The sequence below is a fragment of the Aspergillus bombycis genome, assembly GCF_001792695.1.
Source record: "Aspergillus bombycis strain NRRL26010 chromosome Unknown contig00029, whole genome shotgun sequence".
In the NCBI taxonomy this organism is placed as follows: domain Eukaryota; kingdom Fungi; phylum Ascomycota; class Eurotiomycetes; order Eurotiales; family Aspergillaceae; genus Aspergillus; species Aspergillus bombycis.
The window spans coordinates 81,812-98,402 of record NW_019170031.1 but is presented as its reverse complement, the minus strand read 5'-3'; the positions used below and the strand labels follow the sequence as shown (position 1 = coordinate 98,402).

General features: G+C 47.8%; 4 protein-coding genes across 4 annotated transcripts; 3 read left to right on the top strand and 1 right to left on the bottom strand.

The window, feature by feature from the left end:
* Positions 1–6,862: 6,862 nt before the first annotated feature.
* On the top strand, positions 6,863–8,380 carry ABOM_005096 (GTP-binding protein Obg; the record flags this gene model as incomplete). Its single annotated transcript, XM_022532225.1, has 1 exon — positions 6,863–8,380. The coding sequence occupies one exon, from the start codon at positions 6,863–6,865 to the stop codon at positions 8,378–8,380; it is 1,518 nt and encodes a 505-aa protein (XP_022390477.1).
* A 412-nt stretch (positions 8,381–8,792) lies between these two features.
* Positions 8,793–10,448, top strand: ABOM_005095 (putative JmjC domain protein; the record flags this gene model as incomplete). Its single annotated transcript, XM_022532224.1, has 1 exon — positions 8,793–10,448. One exon carries the CDS (start codon positions 8,793–8,795, stop codon positions 10,446–10,448), a length of 1,656 nt encoding a protein of 551 aa, XP_022390478.1.
* Positions 10,449–10,672: 224 nt separating this feature from the next.
* ABOM_005094 (bifunctional urea carboxylase/allophanate hydrolase) lies at positions 10,673–14,913 on the bottom strand (the record flags this gene model as incomplete). Its single annotated transcript, XM_022532223.1, has 10 exons — positions 10,673–10,908; positions 11,008–11,411; positions 11,499–11,928; positions 11,982–12,135; positions 12,197–12,988; positions 13,042–13,499; positions 13,561–14,281; positions 14,335–14,608; positions 14,661–14,780; positions 14,843–14,913. 10 exons carry the CDS (start codon positions 14,911–14,913, stop codon positions 10,673–10,675), a joined length of 3,660 nt encoding a protein of 1,219 aa, XP_022390479.1.
* Positions 14,914–15,351: 438 nt separating this feature from the next.
* ABOM_005093 (LamB/YcsF family protein) lies at positions 15,352–16,180 on the top strand (the record flags this gene model as incomplete). Its single annotated transcript, XM_022532222.1, has 2 exons — positions 15,352–15,402; positions 15,470–16,180. 2 exons carry the CDS (start codon positions 15,352–15,354, stop codon positions 16,178–16,180), a joined length of 762 nt encoding a protein of 253 aa, XP_022390472.1.
* Between the last annotated feature and the right edge of the window lie 411 nt (positions 16,181–16,591).

Here is a 16,591-nt window from a genome sequence, read left to right as displayed (position 1 = left end):
ATCCTCTATGCAGGGCACATTCTGACAGCATCTGTCAAGATCCTGGGCCAGTATTACCTGTTGCCGCAGTTTATTCTTGCAGGCAGCCATTATCATAGGTCAGCCAGTGGGAGTACATCCTACTAGTATTAGCTTGGGCAGGAATGAAATGGCGGATAAATCTTGATACAATCAGCCTTAACGTATCACTGGCGGCGGCGGAGGACCTTGTCTACCTTGCAGAAGGCCGATCAGGATCAAAATCAAAATATACGGTGAGTAATAAACGATGACCTGATCGGATTACTCGGTACACACAGCCACAATAATGGGTTAGTAGGCAGCCATCTACGGGAAACGAATTCGTGGGATATGAAGATAGGATGGAATTACCTCGGGCATGTATGTGCATTACTCTACCTATACATCTCGTCATGCAAGGCTAATTCATTATCTACTTGCTGACTCTTACAACATTGTTGGCTTGAGGCGGGGTTTGGGTTGCCCCGCGATCATAATTGATTGCGCGTAGGGCATTACCATGGCATGGGAGAAAATACCGCAGCGTCAGGCCATTCTGTAGTTGCTCCTTCTTGAGAGGTCATGGCGAGATTATTTGGTCATTTTTCTCTTGCTGTTCAAGTTGATGGCGTTAACCTTTTAAGGGAGGTCAGTCTACAGTCCTTCTTACATACGTGAAACCCCTGTCAGAGAACTATCATTTCCCTGTCATGCTGTGTTCGGTACAGGTAAGACCCTTCCTGATCAATAATTTTTTTTGCCCTTAATTAATACAGTTACAGACCACTGACAAGCTCCATATCGCAGCTCCCAGAACAGCAAGCCACCGAATTCTTGTTGGACGGAGGTTCTATTGTTTTGTGGAGCATTCTACTGTGTATACAGTAAAGCCGCAGCTCTGTTCCAGACTGTCGGGACGTGACGTCGGGAAGCCCTGAAAATTGAAATGGTTCAGATTTGGTTTTCATACTATATCGTTTTCTTTTCTCTCCAATAAAGCATGGCTCAGGATGATAGTCAAACATGAATACATTTGCCAGGAAGTAGAATAGGGAATGTCAGCCTGGAAAAGAAATATGAAAAAAGCAGTGAGAGCGCGCGAGAAAGACTATTTCACCGCCTTTTAGACGAGAAGTCAATTTCTTAATCTCCGACTGAATGACAGAATGATTGATTGGCCTTTGATGAGGGCAGGCCGGAGTACTCGGAGTAGGTGTGCGTGGAGTCGTGGACCGATGTTTCATGATGATTATTTACTCCATATTATTAATGTTGCAGCGTCTGTAACATGTGTCGAATCTTTCTAGAATCATTCAACGTGGTATTATCCACGATGAGTTAGTCGGGAAAAATCAGCCCACCAGCTCTACTCAAATACGTAGTAATCCTAGACGACCGGAGGCAAATGCGAGTGCGGTTGTGGCGGGTATTGTGTGTGGTTCTTGTATAGAGATCGCTCAGCTTGCATGCCATGACAAACAGCCACCCCCAAAGTGGCTGAGCTGAATTTACACACTGTAGAGCGCAAGGTTGTATCGGGGAGAATGTCTTGTCGTTGGTTCTCCCTTCTCTAATTTTTTGGAGATTGTTCCTTCGGGCTTCTTCCTTTCTCTTCCAATCCTGCCTTACCATTGTTTTAGCGGATACCGTACCGAATACACTGAGCATAATCGTAATTTCAAGGAGGCCAAAGAAAAAACTCTGCTGAATCCACTCCTGCTTGTGTTACGATTGACGTCAACAATAATACCACTATCTTCCAGTGGAACAAATTATGGGACTCTCCTACGAAGCATCTACCGAGTAAGCACTACTAAGTACTAGGACCAGGCAAAGATACTAGCCTACCAGAAAAGGTACAGCGCAGGTATGAGAAGATCCACGGCATTGTGCCTGGAAACGGATGCCAACCCCCGGGCCAATAAAGCCGTTCGCTTTGGAGATTTACGTCTACATTAGTGCGAGGTGAAACATGGTTCTGGGTCATTAGAATGCTTTTGGAGGCGGTACCTTGTTTCATTTGCTGGGACGTCACGAGCTAATTCCGGGGAAGGCTTTCGGAACCAACAAAGTACTACTTCGGTTCCGTCCCTCCTCGTACTTCCGGTTTTGGTGACTGATGGGGGAAAATTCCACTCCTGCGAGCAGATGGCAAAAGAAGTACTACTGTGTACGTTACTAGTTTCCAACGAGATTCGCACCGGAATGGCAACGAGATAATTTGCTCCACATGCCCAGGAAGGGAGGGGGATAAACCAAATCCTTGACCGTGGCAAATTTTCTCGATCCTAAACCCGTGCGAATCAGTAGAAACCGGATCGATTATGCGTGCTGTGTCGCGATTTGGCCGGCCGGGCCTTTCGGACCTGGAAAAGCTAATCCCGGAAAGGTACCAAGAATGGGGGTCGACAAAAAGACTCAAAGTACGACGACGACCCAAGTAAGGTTTGTACGTATGTATTGAAGGGGATCTGGGCTAGCTCTCCCGGTCCGGTCTAGGAATATTAAAATCCTCCTAGTGGCAAAGACACGAAGTTACGTAGAAACCGCCTTCCAGCGTACTAAAGGATTTCTCCACCGGAATGCATGATCCGGTGCCGCGGTGACGGATAACAATCGTCTCCCAGGGGTGTGGTCTTAGTCGTCCCTTAGCCCCAAAGTTTCTTGTCCCTGTCTCATAAAAAATGCTCGCAATTAAAATTGGAATGATTGATTCCTCAATTTTTGACTTGTTTACTCGTGCTAATCCGGCGGCTAGTCGTAGGAATTGCTTCCCCGCCCCTTTTTTGGGACCTCTAGTGCCCTTCCATGATCATGTGAGACAGGGATTCTCTCTTTCTCTTGTCTCTCCCGCTGTTGCACTACCGTATTTTCAACTGCCTATCAGCCGGTTGATTGTAGAACCGATAGACTCCACTCCGGAAACACCGCTCCAACGGCTGTCTCGCCTGTGTTACGGCTTGTTTCCGTCTCGCCAACATACCCAAATGGGGAACTTCAGCTCCTCACTGGTCAAGTCAAAGTACTTCGTGCACGTCTGCGTCAAGTCCAATCAACGCTTGATCCTTTCCCTTCAGGATGATCATGTACTTATCTATATCACACTAGGCCACAATAGCTTTAAGATTTGCTTTCCAGATGCAGGTCCTATGATAATGAGCTACCAATAACTAAAGAGATCTTATGAGATCTATCACAGCCCAATAGTCTAGGTCATTACTTTCATCCGGGTACCACGTACCTACAATGGTAGGGTCAAGATGTGGTGACAACCTAATTTTAGCCCTCTTTCGAGACCGAACCGATTAGTGATGCTTGTGTGGCTAATTTTGTTGCTTACCCTGTATGCGCCTCTGTACATATGTACATACAGGTGGAGCCTCGCCATATCACAAAGGGAAGAGATTGATTCCAAGTGCGTGATCTTATGCATGCCGGGCACGTAATCCATTATTTCATTATGATCACATCATAGACCCTCCAACATTCAAGAAGTTACCACCAACTTCATGCTTGGCTGTTCCAGGTCTATACTCACCAGGTCACACAAACCTGCTCGGCCTTACTTGTTATGCTGTCTTGCGGCCCGTATATCTGCCCAAATGCCACATTTGCCTTGTGTATGCGCAATATCCAGCATCCTTACAGCTGCGTGATATGTATAACCATCACGGGCAATCGCTGGAATGCACTCATACCATTTACCTATTGCGGACTTTGCAAGATACAGAGAGATCAACCTTAATCTAGATCATCGATATACTTGATTTGTCACCGCTGTCAAATATGCATGCAATCTAGAATCAGGGTGTTTTTTTGCCTTTTTCTGTTTCCTTTCTATTCCTTGTTCGACGCATTTATCTCCCAACTAGCCCTTGTTGTCGATCGTGCCCATACCAGACGCAAGCTATCCACCAGTTGTATTCTGGCCGACCACATCATCCATCGATCCTGACATGGGCAAGTTCGCTCTGGAAGAAACGCCCTTGCCAAGTACGCCAGGTATGAGGTGCAGGGTATTCAGCAAGGTATGTTGGTATCCCTGCGGTCATGACGCATCAAAGTAAACCAGCTAGTGATACCCTATTGCATTGAAACAGAGGCTCCTTTATTCTTCTGCGAGGCTGCTTTACTGTTTGAGTCTTCCGGACTGCGATGATGGATTCTAGGCCCTCGTAAGTCTAGACCTCTGGAACTAGCCCGTAGTATAGTTACCCGTTAGTAGTTAATAACCATGACAACAATCCGGCTATATCAGAAGATATGAAAAAGAAAATGTGATCCAACTCCCGGTCCAGAGTTCTAGACGCCACGGCGATGTCCCGTATGAATCAAGGATGTATTTGTGCATCGGCGAAGTGAAGCCGTCGATAAACTAGTCTAGCGTAAGCTCAGATCGCATAGTCAAGCGCTAGAGGCGATCCTCCGCCCCAGAATAGGCCTGGTCCCGGAAAGCTGGCAAAAGTACGGACTCATTCTTAGGGTCTGGACTTTGGACTGGCCCTCGTTGACAAATTTTCTCGTCATGCGCGGTTACTCACCCACATCCCCCCATCTTGACCAAACTCTAGATAGAGGGGGGTTCCATGGATCGAATTTACCGATCGTAAGGTAGCTGGATGTGCGTACGTGCTTTAGCTATCCATTTGCTAGAACTCAGTCGGCAGAGCATCTCCGGTCAGGCTGATTGGTTCATTTGATCTGTCACCATCACATTTCCAAAGTATCGTTTCGCAAAGAGGACGAATTATCGCGGTCGATCTATGAATTACTGGGAATATCCTTGTTGATCAGCCAGGAACTAAGCATATCGATTTTTTTTAGTTCGCAAAGAGCTCCAAACCCTATTCGAATCCATCGTGTGAAGGATTCAATCATACGCTATTGGCGCCACTCGTCTGTTAGTCCCGCCCCACCAATTGAATATCAATATGTGACATGTCCACTGCGTAATCTATCTATTATTAATTGCTGGAGCCGATGTGACAGACAATGCCATTATGAGGAGTTCGTTGGATGTTTGCCGCTTATTCACAAACCCCGCTAGTTGTGCTCGAGAATCAATCTTGGGGCTTGCTTGCTGCGGCGCGGCGGTGCCATGCAGATGTTGACCGACGGTGTTGTATGTACGGTTAAAAATGAAACTACTAAACTTCATGGGCACAGGGCTTACGATCAAGGGTCAATAACAAACAAGTTGTACTGGGAACTCGCGCAGTATCGAGTCTACTCCGGAGTAATTGTCTATTGCAGTTGCTACGGCTACGTTTGTTGCATTGCTGTGTGCTGTCAGGCGCAATCACGCTGGGATACAGTAGCGCGCGCTATCTCCTCGGAACCCTCCCTGCCATTATTTGCTTAATACTATGTACAACCACCTTTGGACACTTAGCCTCGTTCAACATGCTCGGCTATGGCGGTTATAGATCTTATTTGGTGCCTTTGCTTGAGTCATGGGAGATCAGGATACGGTTGAGTTACAGTAGACTTCTGCCATTAGTGTCTACACGTAAAGACAAGGTATGCCACATGCCTTATATTATGCTTGCTCTATGCACAGTTGATCACTATTACAGGCCTTGGCCTTTTCGCAAGTGTCTAATTGGCGCTGTGCTGTATCTGACTCCTTGTTCTGCGGCCGACAATGCTAGTCAAGCATACAGGGATTGAATATCGCCAAGTGATACTCGTAGGGGGTTGCGGAATAGCTTCATAGTTACTAGGGTAGCCAGGAGAGAACGTGAACCAATAGTAACTGTACCTTGCAGTAGCTATTGCAATCTTGTGAGGCAACCGTTCAACGGTTACACAGAAAGAATGATCCAGAACTATAGCGCAGTCTCCCGTTATACATGGTATGTGTTAATCACAGTATGGAATCGGACTCTCTGTTGTGTAAATGCTCCCTCCAGTATTTGCAGTTGCGATGCGCCGCAACCGCTAGTCTGGGGCGAACTATCATGAACACGTAGTCCATTTGTCAGTCAACCCTGTATGCTTCGTAAGGCTAGATGTATAGCTGGTATTGTAACTCACATATAGCCAGCTGACAAGTATCATATCCTGCGTAGGGTTCGGGCTTCATGATTGCAGTTGGAGGATATAGCCCGGTTCTCTATAGATTGAAACGTTGGTAGGGTTGCATTGAACTGCGAGGAGCTGTGCAACGGAGATTGAAGCAAAGATGCCCTAAACAAGCTGGTTGATGTCTCGTTTCAATTCGTCCGAATGTCAAAAGTACTGAAGAAGCAAATCATCTAGTTAACTAGCTAGTTATCTATACTCCGTAGTTCTTTCGAAGTTTCTGTGGTTTCTATGACCAGAATGAAATGATTTGTATTGATTAGAGTAACAACGGGGGAACTTTTGACCGCAAATACCCATAGCACATTCTAGACTATGAGTGCCAATCAGTCTGGCCCAAATCAAAACACAACTCTGGACCAGAGCGTTGTCAAGTATCCATTTTCGCCTTATTTGCAAGGCATAAATATATATATCTCTTATCATCAGGTGCCGATAAGATCACGTGTAATACAGGTTTGCTTCCAGAGCTATGACAACATTGATTATCAAATACTCTTTTCACAGTTACTTGCAAGTTAAAGTGCTTTGCAAGCCAGGCGGAAAAAGGAAAATGCTTTTGAGTTGGCTCTAGGTTTATCTCCCAGGCTTTAGTTTGACCAATCGCTCACCTTAGTATGAGCGACAGAGCTCGTGCTGCACAATGACGACGCAACGAATATATTTGTCACGAACCGTCCCTTCTTTCCTACGACGCACTGTTTATATACCCAATAGGAAAGGATTGATAGGGCTTTCCTGGAAATGTCATCGACTGTACAGCACAGAGGCTGAAGCCATGCGACCAGCAGAAAATCCTTCCTCTCCCGACCACCATTCCGCACCTTCGCATCTCAATCCCTCACCTGAAGACTACTCTCGGTTCATTTTCCAGGATAAATGTCGCTCAGTAATCTATGCTGGCGCCGGCGGTAACGGGTGTGTTTCGTTTCTCCGAGAGAAATACGTTGAAGAAGGCCCACCGAATGGCGGTGATGGCGGCAGTGGTGGGAGCATCTACATCCAGGCCATTGAGGGGCTTACGAGCCTACATAAACTTGCTCGCAGGGGCGTTATAAAGGCTGGTCGAGGAAAGAATGGACAGGGTAAAAGCAAAGGCGGCAGACGAGGCGAGGATATTCTCCTTCAGGTGCCTGTTGGGACAGTAATCCGTGAAGTGAGCAGATATGATCCAGTTGCTGAGGAATGGGCACTTCGGAAAAGGCAGAGAGCCCTGGAGAAAATAGAGCAAGTCGACGAATTAGACGAGATTGGGCTACCATCTGTTCGTCATGATCGATGGGTACTTTATCCAGGGGCAAATCCTTCGGATTTCTTGACCACGGTGTTTCCAAGGAACCCACCTAGGAGACAGCATATCGCCGCCTTGGAACCAAAAGCTCCGATTCATCTTGATCTGTCGCAACACATGGATAAACCTATTTTGCTCGCTGCCGGGGGTGTCGGTGGCTTGGGGAACCCGCATTGGGTGTCCCGTTCGATCAATCGGCCGAAGTTTGCCTCTAGAGGTGAAGGTGGTACACGTCTTGAGTTAGAATTTGAGTTGAAGCTGCTAGCCGATGTTGGGCTCGTTGGGAAGCCCAACGCTGGAAAAAGTACGCTACTCCGATCGTTAACCAACAGTCGCACACGGATTGGGAACTGGGAATTCACGACCCTGTCGCCGAACATTGGAACGGTCGTTATCGATGATTTCAAAGGACGGCCGCTGGTTGAGTCCAAGGGAAAGGCCCCGCGAACTAACTTTACCATTGCCGATATTCCTGGCTTGATTGAAAATGCACACCTCGACCGTGGCTTGGGCCTAGGTTTTCTGCGACATATTGAGCGGGCGGGCATCCTGGCTTTTGTGGTGGATCTTAGTGCTGGAGACCCCATCCAAGGCCTTAAAAACTTATGGTATGAACTCGGCGAGTATGAACGGATACGTGACACAGAGCCAGTGTTCAAAGATGAGAATGAATCCCTAACATGGGTTCCACCGACCCATGGTCTACCTGAGCTTCAGTCTGAAGGTCCTGAGGCGCTCTCGAACTCAGAGCTTCCCGACCTTACTCTTCCCCCTATTCACACAAAACCTTGGTTCGTCGTGGCTACTAAGGCCGACCTTCCAGAAACTCAAGAGCAGTTCAAGAAACTACGAGACTATCTTTCAGCTGTGGAGCGGGCTCAGGTTGAGCATCCCGGTGGTCATCCTGATGGATGGAGGGAGAAAATACATGCTGTTCCTGTGAGCGCCATGAGAGGAGAAGGTGTTGATCGCATTCCAAAACTTGTCATGGAGTTCTTGCAATGATCACCATCGAATCGGCAAATGCCGCTAGGATTCCAAGTAGCATTGACTACACCGTGATATCCTGATTTCAATACTTGTATTTATAGGATCCGTGTATATTATTAACGTTGAAGATATCAAAGAACTTCATGCAACTATTTACTGGAATAATCTCAAAATTATTGGTTGTTATGGTCTTTACTGTAAGGTACTAATAGTGCTACCGGACTTAAATATAATCCCCGCATGACGTTGCGGTAAAATCAGAGTTAACTGAAAAAAAAAAAAAAAAAAAAAAAAGTGTGACCGCAACAAAATGTAATACTCATGACTTCCAAGCCACCATTCCCCTAACCACCCTCACTTACAGGTTGGCACCGGTGATAACAATACTATCCGGGTATTGTCTCTCTAACTTCTCACTAGGGAGACAATGGTTCACCTCCACCACATCATTCCTATCGCACTCTCCGCTATCGCAGATCCAGCCTCCGACGACCCCATCCTCGAATGTCTCAATCACGACCTTGAAGCCCTTCGGGAACTCGTTTTAAACACCCCAGATGAGGCTCTGCAACTTGCTGATGCGAATCTACGCGTGTTCCCTTTCAAAAATGTCCAAACATGCTGGCGACGCCTGTACACAGACGCGACTATCGTCAAGGCTTGTCTCAATACATACCACAACTGTGAATTTCCACGCGAAGGAAACTCGCATAAAGACAATGGGACACACAATACACCATTATATCCACATCTGCTTCGCGACATGAACAAGGACATGGGTAGTGAAAAGGAGCAAGAGGCGCTGAAGGTGCCCCCCAATGCCCCATGGCTATCACATACAATACACATTCTCGACAAAGCCTTGATCATGACCGGTGCCCCTTTGCGCGAATCACTCATTGAATCCCTACTCGATGCGCTTCAGGATGCGACTATGTCCTCTGGAGAGGAAGAGGAAGACGGTGAACACCCCCTGGGCATCGACGACACATCAGACCGAGCCGCGAAACGCAGAAAACTCTCCCCTCCGTTGTTTTTACCAAATACTATTCCGGCTCCCGAACTAAAGAATCCCATCCCTCGCGTTTCAGCTCCTTCGTTCGACTCTATCGAACATCATATTCGCCATATCAAGACTCCCTTGGTTATTACTAATGCTGTCGAGCACTGGCCGGCGATGTCGAGTAGGCCCTGGGCCTCGAAAGAATACTGGTTCGATCGCACCTTTGGCGGGCGGAGACTTGTCCCAGTGGAGATCGGGCGATCGTATACAGATGAGGGATGGGGGCAACGGATAATGGAGTTCCGGGACTTCGTCGACCGATATCTGTGGCGTGGGCAGATGCAGTCTTCAAAACATACTGACAGTGAACAGTACCAAGAGGGGACCGAAGACGATGAGGGGCATACCGGCTATATGGCGCAGCACGATCTACTGGCTCAGATTCCAGCCTTGCGGAAAGATATCTGTATCCCTGATTATTGTTACATTGATCCACCGGGGCCGGAACCCGGAACACCGGTATACATAAAGAAGCTCCGCGAGCAAGAAGGAAAGCTTAAGGGGACGGACTCGCAACCAGGATCTACGGGCCTGGATAGCTATCACGATGATGACAATGATAGCTCGGCTTCGGAGCTGGGTCTCCCTGCCGACCCAATCATCAATACCTGGATCGGTCCCTCTTGGACCATATCGCCTCTTCACCACGACCCGTACCATAACATCCTGGTCCAGGTTGTGGGCGCGAAGTATATCCGTCTCTACTCTCCGAGGACGCCCGCGTCCCAAATATATCCGAAAGGAATGGAAGCCGTCCAGCCATCGGAGAATGATGCGGAAGGTAAAGCCAATGAACCACCGCTCATTGATATGTCCAACACATCGCAAGTCGATCTTGCAGCTATTGAACTCTCCCCGGCCGAGTCAGATCAATGGGACGCAATGTGGCCGGGCTTTACGCAGGCGGAATACGTTGAGACGGTCCTGCGGGAAGGAGAGTGCTTATATATTCCTGTTGGGTGGTGGCACTATGTGCGTGGCCTGAAGGCAGGAATCAGTGTTAGTTTTTGGTGGGAATAGAGTCTTATGGCGTTCTTTGCGTGTCTTGTCAGATACCCTACTATCGGCTGGTTTTATCTTCAAGAGCAGAAATGGGATTGTGGAGTTTAGGTGTTTTTTTTCTTCTTTCTTTTCTGTCAACATAACCGGACATTTGTGTGTCAAATTCATTAATCATTGCCTACAAGAATCGTATCATTATATAAAACTCGGACAAACAACATAGTGTCGAATAGCTATCCAGTTCAAACATTTCTCACTAGTACCAAAGGCTTCCCGGCCTCTATGGAATCACCTGGTTGGACTAGGACCTTTTCCACTGTCGCCCCAGCGGCATGCAATTCAGTTCGCACCGCAATCTCGAGTTTCATCGCCTCCAAAATGACCACGACCTGACCTTCGTCGAGCTTGTCACCCTGCTTGACCTCGACTTTCCAGATATTAGCATTCAACGGAGCTTCAATTGGAAGAACCTGAGGATCTACATAGACAGTTAGTAGAAATTCCATCTCAGAAGTGTTGCTTCCCTTCTTCCTAGGAACAAATATGGCGCAATGAATAGATCGAGGTCTGCACATACCTTTCAATAAACTCTCGATCGCATCAACCGGGACACCTTTGTCCGCTTTCTCCTTCGCCCAGCGCTCTAAGAGCTCCGCTTCGAGTTTGTCCATCTCGACTTGTGCTTTGCGCTGGCGTGCTCGGATGGCTGCTACTTCTTCTTTCGTGTCACGGAGGAGCTTGTTGTGCTCTGCCATGTCAAATGTCACTTCTTCCCATTGGTATTCGTATCTGCCGCTGTTGAAGAGGGCTAGCTCCTTTTCGTATTCTTCTTCTGATACACGATAGAATGTGATTTGGTCGAATTCTTCGAAGAGCCATGGTCTATCGGCTGTGTACCCCTTCTTAGATCCTAGGATGTCGACGCCTGGGATCGTCATTCCCGTCATTTGGTAACCCCCAGGAGAGTCGACATTGTATAAGCTATATGTGCATGGAGCTTCCGTTAGGATTCATTGAACAATACAATGCATAACTAGTTGGTGTGGGTATGAAGGAAACGCTACTTACGCCATACAACTACCACCCCACGACACTGAGCCTGCAGGTGTGTAGACTCTGCTGGGATTCATTTTCGGGCAGTTCATTCGCTGGCGCGGGTCGACCGGGAGGGCTAGAGGAAGCGCTGTGAAGAAACCAACGGATACGACCATTAACCGTGCGGTTAGATAGATGTTCTCGACTTCTGCTTTTGTAAAGGCGTTGTTCTTTGCGACGAAATTCGTGTTGTCTGGGAGGTAGGAGGCGTAAGGACGCTGTGTCTCCATGTATCGTTCGATTGCGTCCTTTTGGCGCTGGCTTTCAAATGCGAGTGGGAGCTTGAATAGCCGGCTGGGCATCTTTGCTTCGCTGAGATCGCCCAGTCTGGTCTCGAGGTCGCAGAGGTAGGCTATGAGCTTTTGTTGAGGAATTTTAATGCCGTCGTAGTAGAGCATGAGTGCTTTATTTGAAGGGTTAGCATTATATGGCCCTGTTTAACAAGGCGAATCTTACAATTTCCACACCCAATCATTGAGATCAGCCCGTTGGTGAATGAGATATCTCTGTTGCCTTCGTTTAAGATTTCCTTCAGGGCGGTAACTCTACAGCGGTGATTCAGGTCGAAGGACCCCGTGCCATAGTCAATTAGGATATAGTCGTCTCCCGCCTGTTTGAAAACCTTATTAGCTGAAGATGTAGGATGTAACACTCTTGGTAATACTACCTACCTGTCGATAATTGACGAGTGGTTGGGTTCCCTGCCCCGGGATCTGGTGAACAACTCCAGTGCCACGAGTCTCTGCCGTCAGCGCTGAAGGGGGAGTATCTCTCAAAGGAGCTATATCACCAAAGTTTCCGCAATCATGACAGCATTTGACAACTTCGCGGACAAATCTTTCCATATGGTTGCGTGCCGCTAAGGCATCTTCTAAAGAAGTAGCTCTGTAATTTAGCGTATCGCCGGCTTTCACCTGCCCTAACTTCCACAGATCCGCCTTGACAATCGTGTGGCTACTTATGAACCCACCAAAGTCCGGTGCATCCTGAGGGAAGATCACAGGGTCATCACCTGTCCAGTTAAGTGAACCTATAGCGTACCCGTACTCTATCAGATTAGATGGATGGGCGCCACCCTCTCCTCCATCCGGGCGAGCCCACTTCGGCTTCGGTCCGAGAAGACGGATGCCGCCTCTTGCTGCATTGTGCGAGATCTTCCATTCTGTTTCGTACAGCATGTCAATACTCTCAGGGGCAAGATACCCTTCATCGTAAGGCCCCGGCATAGAGAGGAGCTCCCAATGATCAGGGTATTGGGGAATGAGGTGCTCCGGCATAGAGAGATCACCACGAGTATCAGGTACATTGTTAGTTATTGATAGTAGGTCACCGGATGCAAGCTGCCGGCCTTGATAACCTCCGACGCCAACCATGGGAGATGTAGACTTTGACCCGAACCATTCGGCAACATTCAAGAAACCTCCAAATACTGCTAGGTAGGCTCTGCAGCCATTCTTGATGGTCTTGCCAATCTTCAGTCTTTGGCCGGCTTCTACTCTAATCCTTGACCACATACGAACAGGCACATTGTCAAGACTGGCTTCAATGGGCGCCCCGCAGAGAGAGATAAGTGCAGGTCCCATAAAACGCAGTCTGGGCCGCTTAAAGTTATCTCAAGGGCCTCCAACCCAACGGGATTTCCCACAAGTGCGTTTGCGATACGGAACGCTAAAGGGTCCATTGGCCCAGAGTGGCAGAACCCTTTGCCCAAAGTTGGACGGCCAGGCCAGTCCTCAATGAGCGTATAAGCACCACCAGACATAACATCAATAGCTGACAGCTTCCATTGAAAGTTGTCCAAGAATCTGGTTAGGGTATTTCCGGTAATAAATCGTTCGTCGGTGAGAATCTCAGCCAGAAATTCCAGATTAGTTGAGGGGCCGCAGATTCGGGACTGTGTTAACATCGTCCTCATTCCCTCAATAGTTTGCTTTCGGCTTGGGGAATGAAGCATGACCTTCGCCAGCAAAGGATCTGTTGTCTCAGATAAGTTTGTGCTCAGTTTATTCATAGCTGTAGGTCAAAGGCAACGCACCATAGTTTGCTGATATTTTAATGCCTCTGTAAACCCACGTGTCAATCCTTGATCCCGGCAGTTCCTTCCATTCTACACTCTGTAGCGTTCCGGGACAAGGAGCAAAGTCTTTAGTCGGATTTTCAGCATATACTCTAGCCTCGATAGCGGCACCTGAAGGGGCATCAATAGGAATACTCGTAAGAAAGGCTACCTCAAGGCCCTTCTTTCCTGAAAGTTGAGCATCTGCTTGTTTCAACATGAGTTCCACCAAATCAACACCGTAGCATAATTCCGTTATTCCATGCTCGACTTGAAGTCGGGTATTCATTTCAAGAAAGAAGAATGCGCCAGTCTCGTCGTCGACAAGATACTCGATCGTTCCGGCTGATCCATACTTGATAGACTCTGCAAGACGAACAGCAGCGTCGCTCAACCTTTTTCGAAGTCCGGGGTTTCTAGTAACGAATGGACTTGGACACTCTTCGATTACTTTCTGGTGTCGTCGTTGTATGGAGCATTCGCGTTCGCCGATAGCGATGGCCTTGCCGTCTCCATTTCCAAAGACCTGGACTTCGATATGGTGGCTAGACGGATAGTATCGTTCAATGAACATTCCGGCATTCTTAAACAAGGCCTCGCCTCTGGACCTGACGGTAGCAAACGATTCACGTACTTCGTCTTCGGAGCTGCATGTCAGTAGACCCATCCCACCACCGCCGGCGGTAGCTTTGAGCATTACCTGGTGTGCAACATATCAGCTTTGCCAAGGAAACAGGTTAGCAGATGGCATACCGGAAATCCTAATTCTTTGGCCACTTTCACAGCATCATCCTCGCTCGTCACCAGACCTGTTGATCCAGGTACAATAGGTACCCCGGCCTTTGTGGCGAGGTCTCGTGCCGTATGCTTCAGCCCAAATGCTTCGATACATTCTGGCGATGGCCCAGCAAAAGCCATGCCGGCCTTGGCAATGGCTCTTGCGAAATCTGCATTCTCTGACAGGAAACCATATCCTGGAATGATAGCGTCCACATTGTTACGCTTCGCTAACTCGATTATTTGATCTCTAAGATATAGTCAGACGATGGCCGTTATAGAGAAGAACAGACGAGACTGACGCATCGATGTATGCTTTTGAAGGCGGCCCATCGAGCAGGAAGGCCTCATCCGCTAGCTGAACATGAGCGGATGCAGCGTCTGGTTCGGTGTAAAGAGCAATTGTTCGCAAATTTAGCTTTCTAGTTCAGTCAGTCGGTTAGAGTTCAAAGCCGTGTGGTAGGTATGGCCTAGAGATTCGTACTTTGCTGTCTTCAAAATCCGGACGGCAATTTCGCCACGATTTGCGACCAGCAATGTCTGAAGTGATTCCATCGTAAGTCAGGATTCATTGATGGGAATTCCACGAGTCTGGCCGTTTGGGCGGCATACGGTGCTTAATAAATTGAGTGAACAAGTTGTCAAACTCCTTCACCCTCCAGGCTGGAAGGGTCCTCGGCGCTATAGACCAATGGTATGGATGCCATAACTTCAGATACGAATCACGGCTCCTTGATAAACTTGAAGGTTGTCTCAAATTTGGGGTTAAGCGTTGATCGATGGCAATAGATTGGAGAAATTGGAGGCGTGCGGAGTCAATGCAGCGATATGAGTGGAACACACCCCTCTTTTTGCGTAGCTAGGATGGAAAACTGATATCATAAGAAGTCCTCTCTCGCGATTTAAAACATCTCTTCGTTTTCATATAATACTCTTTCGTGGTTGTAGTATTCAGAAGGGTCTGAAAGTCGGTTACATAATAGCGCATCCATCATGGCTCCAATCCAGCAGAAAGCATTGATCAACTGTGACATGGGCGAAGCCGTATGCCATTTTCCCCTCTTCCGGGCTTTGCATTGTTGATATACTCAGTAGTTAATATGGCCTTTAGTACGGCAATTGGGCTTGCGGTCCTGATCTCGAACTCCTCCCCATGATTGATATCGCAAATGTCGCCTGCGGCTTCCACGGTGGCGACCCTCTCATCATGATGGAGACCGTTAGGAACTGTAAAGCCCATAACGTTCTGATCGGCGCACATCCCGGGTTGCCGGACCTCCAAGGTTTCGGACGACGGGAGATGAAGCTATCACCCGAGGAACTCACAGCTATGACCATTTATCAGGTGGGGGCACTTCAAGGCTTCCTAGACCGGGAGAATGTCCCCCTCAGCCATGTGAAACCCCACGGGGTATTATACGGGATGATGTGCCGAGACTATGAGGTGGCTAAGGCAGTCATGCTTGGGATTCCGAAGGGCGTGCCTGTTTTCGGGCTCGCTGGGACCAATATGGAGAATGCTGCCAATGATCTTGGGATAGAATTCTGGGCCGAGTTATACGGTGACGTCAAATACGACTCGAGAGGAATGCTCGTCATTGACCGGAAGAAGAAACCATGGGACCTCGGCGATGTGGAGCGACATGTCAGGCAACAGGTCGAAGAGCAGTCGGTGACCGCGGTCGATGGGACGGTCGTACAGCTGCCATTGAAAAATTATCCTCTATCCATCTGTTGCCATTCCGATTCACCTGGTTGCGTGGAAATCGTTCGAGTTACAAGAAAGGTGGCAGATGAATTTAATCAGAAACATGGGAGGTGAGCCTGGCGGGGATGTATATATATCTCTTCCTCCGTTCGAGATGAATACAGGCAGTATCACAAAAGTTATCGTGCAATCGAATGTATAGTCTTTAAGCCATTGAAGGGTTAGTCAATTGGGATCCAGATTTTTGTATGTTAGAAGAAAAAAACGCAGTAAAAGAAGTTGGTCTGAACGAGAACTTGCCTCATTAGGCTGATAAAAGCCAGTGGCTGCTCTGATATAGTTTAGGTTATATATAAAAATAGAATTTAGAAAACCATTCTTCAACAATATCCGATGTGGTGTAATGGCTAACATCGCTGTCTCTCACACAGCAGCTCGGGGTTCGATTCCCCGCATCGGAATCACTTTTTTGTTTTGTTGGTATAGTAGTTAGTCTATGTACTACATACAGTCTCTACTCAACTT